This window comes from Arachis ipaensis, chromosome B03 (assembly GCF_000816755.2).
Source record: "Arachis ipaensis cultivar K30076 chromosome B03, Araip1.1, whole genome shotgun sequence".
NCBI classification, from domain to species: Eukaryota; Viridiplantae; Streptophyta; class Magnoliopsida; order Fabales; family Fabaceae; genus Arachis; species Arachis ipaensis.
The window spans coordinates 122760142-122764775 of NC_029787.2; the positions used below are offsets into that span (position 1 = coordinate 122760142).

The window sequence follows — 4634 nt, forward strand, 5'->3', positions numbered from 1 at the left end:
CAGCACCCCTAATATTTTTAAGTCATTTTTTAAATTTCACTTAAATTTCACACACGCTTGCTATAATCTTATTTTTAAGCGTGTGTGAAATTGTCTAATTATGATATGATTTTTAATATTTTATAATTTATCTTTTTAGTATATAAAAAAATAATACATGTTTAACATTTAATTCTTTTAACTATTATAAAGATAATTAAATTTATAATTCAATATGCATTATGTTGTATTGTCTATGCATATTATCAATATTACATCGAAGCAATATTTTTTTTAGTAGAGGCTAATATTAGAGTATAACTAATAAATCATGGTTTTAATGAAATCCTAAATATTTCTATATAATTATTAAAGTACTAACGTTCTCCTATGTTTTTTTTATTATGTACTTCTAAATAAAATAACTCTTCATCCATTTCATGTTTAATTTCATTTGCTTTCTTATCAACTTTTGTTTGTCTTTTTTTTATATGCTTTTGAGATCCTTTTGTTCCCTAATGCATTTATGGCCTTTGTGTATTTATCATTTACGATATATTTTGTAATCATTTCTACCTGTATCTTTAATATATACCCTTTTTGTTTTCTTTGATAATCGTAATTGAATCATGCCGCATGCCTCCTGCATATTAGCTTATTGGGTGGAATATTGCTTTAATATAATAGCTCTTCAGTTTTCAATTTAATGCAAGGAGATGAGCATGATTTGATTATCCTTACTCCTAAATAAATATCCAATGCTCTCCTTAAAGTTATTACTTTCTCTTTCCATCTGTTCATTTCCTCTTTCCATAACTAGCAAGGATGTATGACAACTATTTTCAGGCTCCTTATTTCTTTTCTGAAAATTAATCCTGATATGGTTATATTCTATCCTTCACTTGATCTTGCATAATGCTTTTAATTTTTTAAATAGTTTTACTTATTTTTCAGTTTTGTTTTTTTCTCCCTGTTATTTTCTTTTGATTATCATTTCTCCTTTTTGTTATGATACAAATTCAGGACGTTGAAGAGATCCCTGCATTGTTCTGTAGGAGCTTTAAGGACGTTATATCTAACTCTTTGTTGTTAATCGATGCTAATGGTGATGAGATCAAAATAACAATTCAAAAAGGGGATCGAACTGCTATCATAGTTCAAGGTTACAAGCAACTATTGGAGAGATATCGCCTTGACCATGGTGGTTGGCTTAAGGTGAAATATGTTGGTCGTGACAAATTTCTTATTGATCAAGCAATGGACCACAACATGCACGTAGTTTCTAACTATGTAGTCCCCTTCAAGTCTTTATTGGATAATAAAAAATTATTTGTCCATGAAAATAATGTGGATTCAACTGCTCATACATCTGGATTAATGGATGGGGGCTTATACGTTTCTTCAATTGATATATCCCCTGCATTTCCAATGGATCTTCCTGGTGATATGATTGAATCAATAGATCAACCTTCATCTGAAAATGTGCTATCGATGCCTTCAACACTGTCCAACGAAGTTCCTGTCATTGTTCAGAATGATTTGTCTTTTATACAGATTTTAGAATTTTCTAATCATCTCATGAATTCCTTTTTCGGAGATTTAGCCAATCAGGATGTACCCAAAACCCCTTCTAATGTAAACATCTCTCATTTTACTCCATGTGTAGACGAAATATATGAGAATAATTCCGTATCTCTCATTTTATATAATACTATTTTATGCGCTTTTTTATCTATGATAGGAATGAATTTAAACCATTATTTTTTATGTATTGTAATTATAGGACTTGATCATTCTGCATGATTAACAGTGGTTTTTACTATGTAATACATATTTTCTGCAGATTTTTTTTTTCATTTAACATTTTATAAAAAGAAATTAGTGAAACTGATTGCATTAATTTGTTTCCTAGGTGTTCAGTAGCATATTGAATTTAAAACTACTCTTCCATTCTTATTATGCAGAATAAAAAATGTTGCAATCTATGCTTCTTTTACATTGATTATTATTGATGTATATTAACTTTTCTATCTTTAAGACTTTTAATTTCAGTCTTTTCTTACCTTTTTGTATTAAAGTACCAAAGTTTACACTGTTTCACCTTTTACACCTTCATCGTCTTATTCATGTTTTCTTATTCAAGTACATGATTCTTCTTCAATTGTCCTATTTTTGAAGTATCATACTTTTCCAAGCATTTAATGTTCTCATTCATATACACCATTCCTGCCAATTGGATTAGGTATATAGCAGCTAATTTTGTTTGTTTTGATAATGATCTCAAAGAGTTTGCACAATGGTTAATTCAAATTGGCGATGGGTTGGCAGGTGATTCAACAGATGGTGAGTCTGAGGTAGTCATCTCTAAAGACATTCTAATTAATGATACTGATGATGGGTTTCAGAATTTGGTTACATTTGTCTATGCGAATTTATTGTTGAACTTGAATAACATTGATTACTTCAAGGAGCGCACAATTCTAGCACCTACACTCGAAGTTGTGCATGATGTCAACAATACAATAATGCAATACATTAATGCTGATGAAAAAGTGTATCTTAGTTCAGACTCATTGTGTGCTGAAGAGGGCAACATGGAATATGAGATGGATGCTATCACAACTGATGTGTTGAATTCGATAAATTGCTCAGGCTTGTCTAGCCACCAGTTGAAACCCAAAGTTGGTGTACCTGTTATGCTATTGAGGAATATAGACCAAAGCAATGGACTTTGTAATGGTACTCGATTACAGGTTCGAAGATTAGGTAATCATGTCATTGAATGCAATATCTTGACAGGTGACAAGTGTGGCAAAATAGTTCTGATTCCACGGATGAATATGGTGCCTAACAATGAAACACTTTCATTCAAGTTCCAACGTAGACAATTTCCTCTTATATTCTTCCTTGCAATGACCATCAATAAATCTCAAGGTCAAACTCTAAGCATAATGGGGTTATACTTACCCAAACCTGTTTTTACGCATGGTCAATTATATGTTGCTTTGTCTAGGGTCAAGTCTAAAAAGGGCTTGAGAGTTTTAATAAAGAACAATGGCTCACTAAGTGATAGTTCTACCTTGAATGTTTGTGTATAGGGAGATTTTTCATAATCTATTACTCGGAGCATTAAATTTTTTATGTGTAGAGAAATCTCTATTTGTATCATTCAGTATTATTGATTAGTAAATTGTAGATGACATTTTTAAGTTGAAGTCTTGATATTTTTATTAGGTGGTTCAATGTTTCATAGGAGGTTATTAGGTAACTCTATCCAATGGTAAACCTATTTTTTTGTTGATTGTTGAGCAAATATATAAAATTATGTTTTTGTTATATAACATGACATGAAGAAATTTTTTTACATTAGTAATGAATATGCAAGAAACAATTTTCAGTTTTTTATTTATGTTAAAACATTTGTATATATTAATTTAATTCAATTAAGGACAGACATTAGGGGTGGCAATATGTACCCTACCCGGGTACCCAATTCGATCCCACCCGATCGGGTAGGGTTGCCAACCCGATCCGCAGCGGGTAGGGTAGGGTTCTCGTGCGGGTCGAGTAGGGTGCGGGTTGAGCCTCAACCCTATCCGACCAACCCGCACTCTATATATGTTTATGTTATATATTTATATAAAAATATGTTTTAAGTGGATGTTAAATTAAAGATCTCTCATTAAATGCAAAAGATCCTTAACCATTAAAAGAAAATCATTAATTGATAATTTAATATTTTTTTTACATAAAAATCAGTTCTATTTTAAATTATCATCAAGTTATATAATAATGTTGTATATTTTTTGTAACCCGCGGGTAGGGTCGGGTATCCGCGGATTAAGAACGGATAGGGTTAGGGTTGAGATATTCTCAACCCGCGGATATAGTAGAATTGAGTTTATATAAAAATCTCAACCTGCAGGTAGAGTTAGAATTGGATCTAAACCCTACCCAACCCTGTCCATTGTCACTCCTAACTGACATTAGGACATTTAAGTATAATTTTATTTGATTATGATATACACTATTATGTATAAATGATGTATTTTGTTAATTCAAGTATTAAATATTTTCTGTGCATCGCACGGATCATTCACTAGTATGTCTGGAAAACAAGGACACAACAGACAAGTAATGTGACGGAAATCATCCAATTAAAAAGAGAAAGTATAGGGAGCCAATGACCTAAGCGTACAATGTGTACAATGAAGGTTTGGAAAGTATTAGAGATATTATTATTAGTGTTACATTGTCTTGTCAAGTTATGCTTTTGGGATGAGTGGTTTCAGGATATGGTATAAGAATTCTAGATCCAAAAGGTCAAGGGTTCGAACCTTGGTGAACCCAAAATTAACTTTTTATAATATGAGATGTTTATTATCCTTGGTATCCGGATGGGTATCCCTAGCAAAGATTTATAAGTGATGTTCATTTGATTCATAAACCAAAGATTTAGCCTATTGTACACATTGTACACTTAAGCCATTGGCTCCCTAGCACTACTCAATTAAAAAAGAAAAAAAATGCAAACAAGGGGGAAATAAAAGTTGCGTTGTTAGCACTTAGCACAGTTGCACACTGCATTAAGAAAAGCAAAATGACAAGGAGGCCCCTGAATGGGCACTGGACAACCCAAAAAAAAAAAACGCCTT

General features: G+C 31.7%; 1 protein-coding gene across 1 annotated transcript; it reads left to right on the forward strand.

The window, feature by feature from the left end:
- LOC107633744 lies at positions 988 to 3077 on the forward strand. Its single transcript, XM_016337344.1, has 2 exons — positions 988 to 1520; positions 2222 to 3077. Exons 1-2 carry the CDS (start codon positions 988 to 990, stop codon positions 3075 to 3077), a joined length of 1389 nt encoding a protein of 462 aa, XP_016192830.1.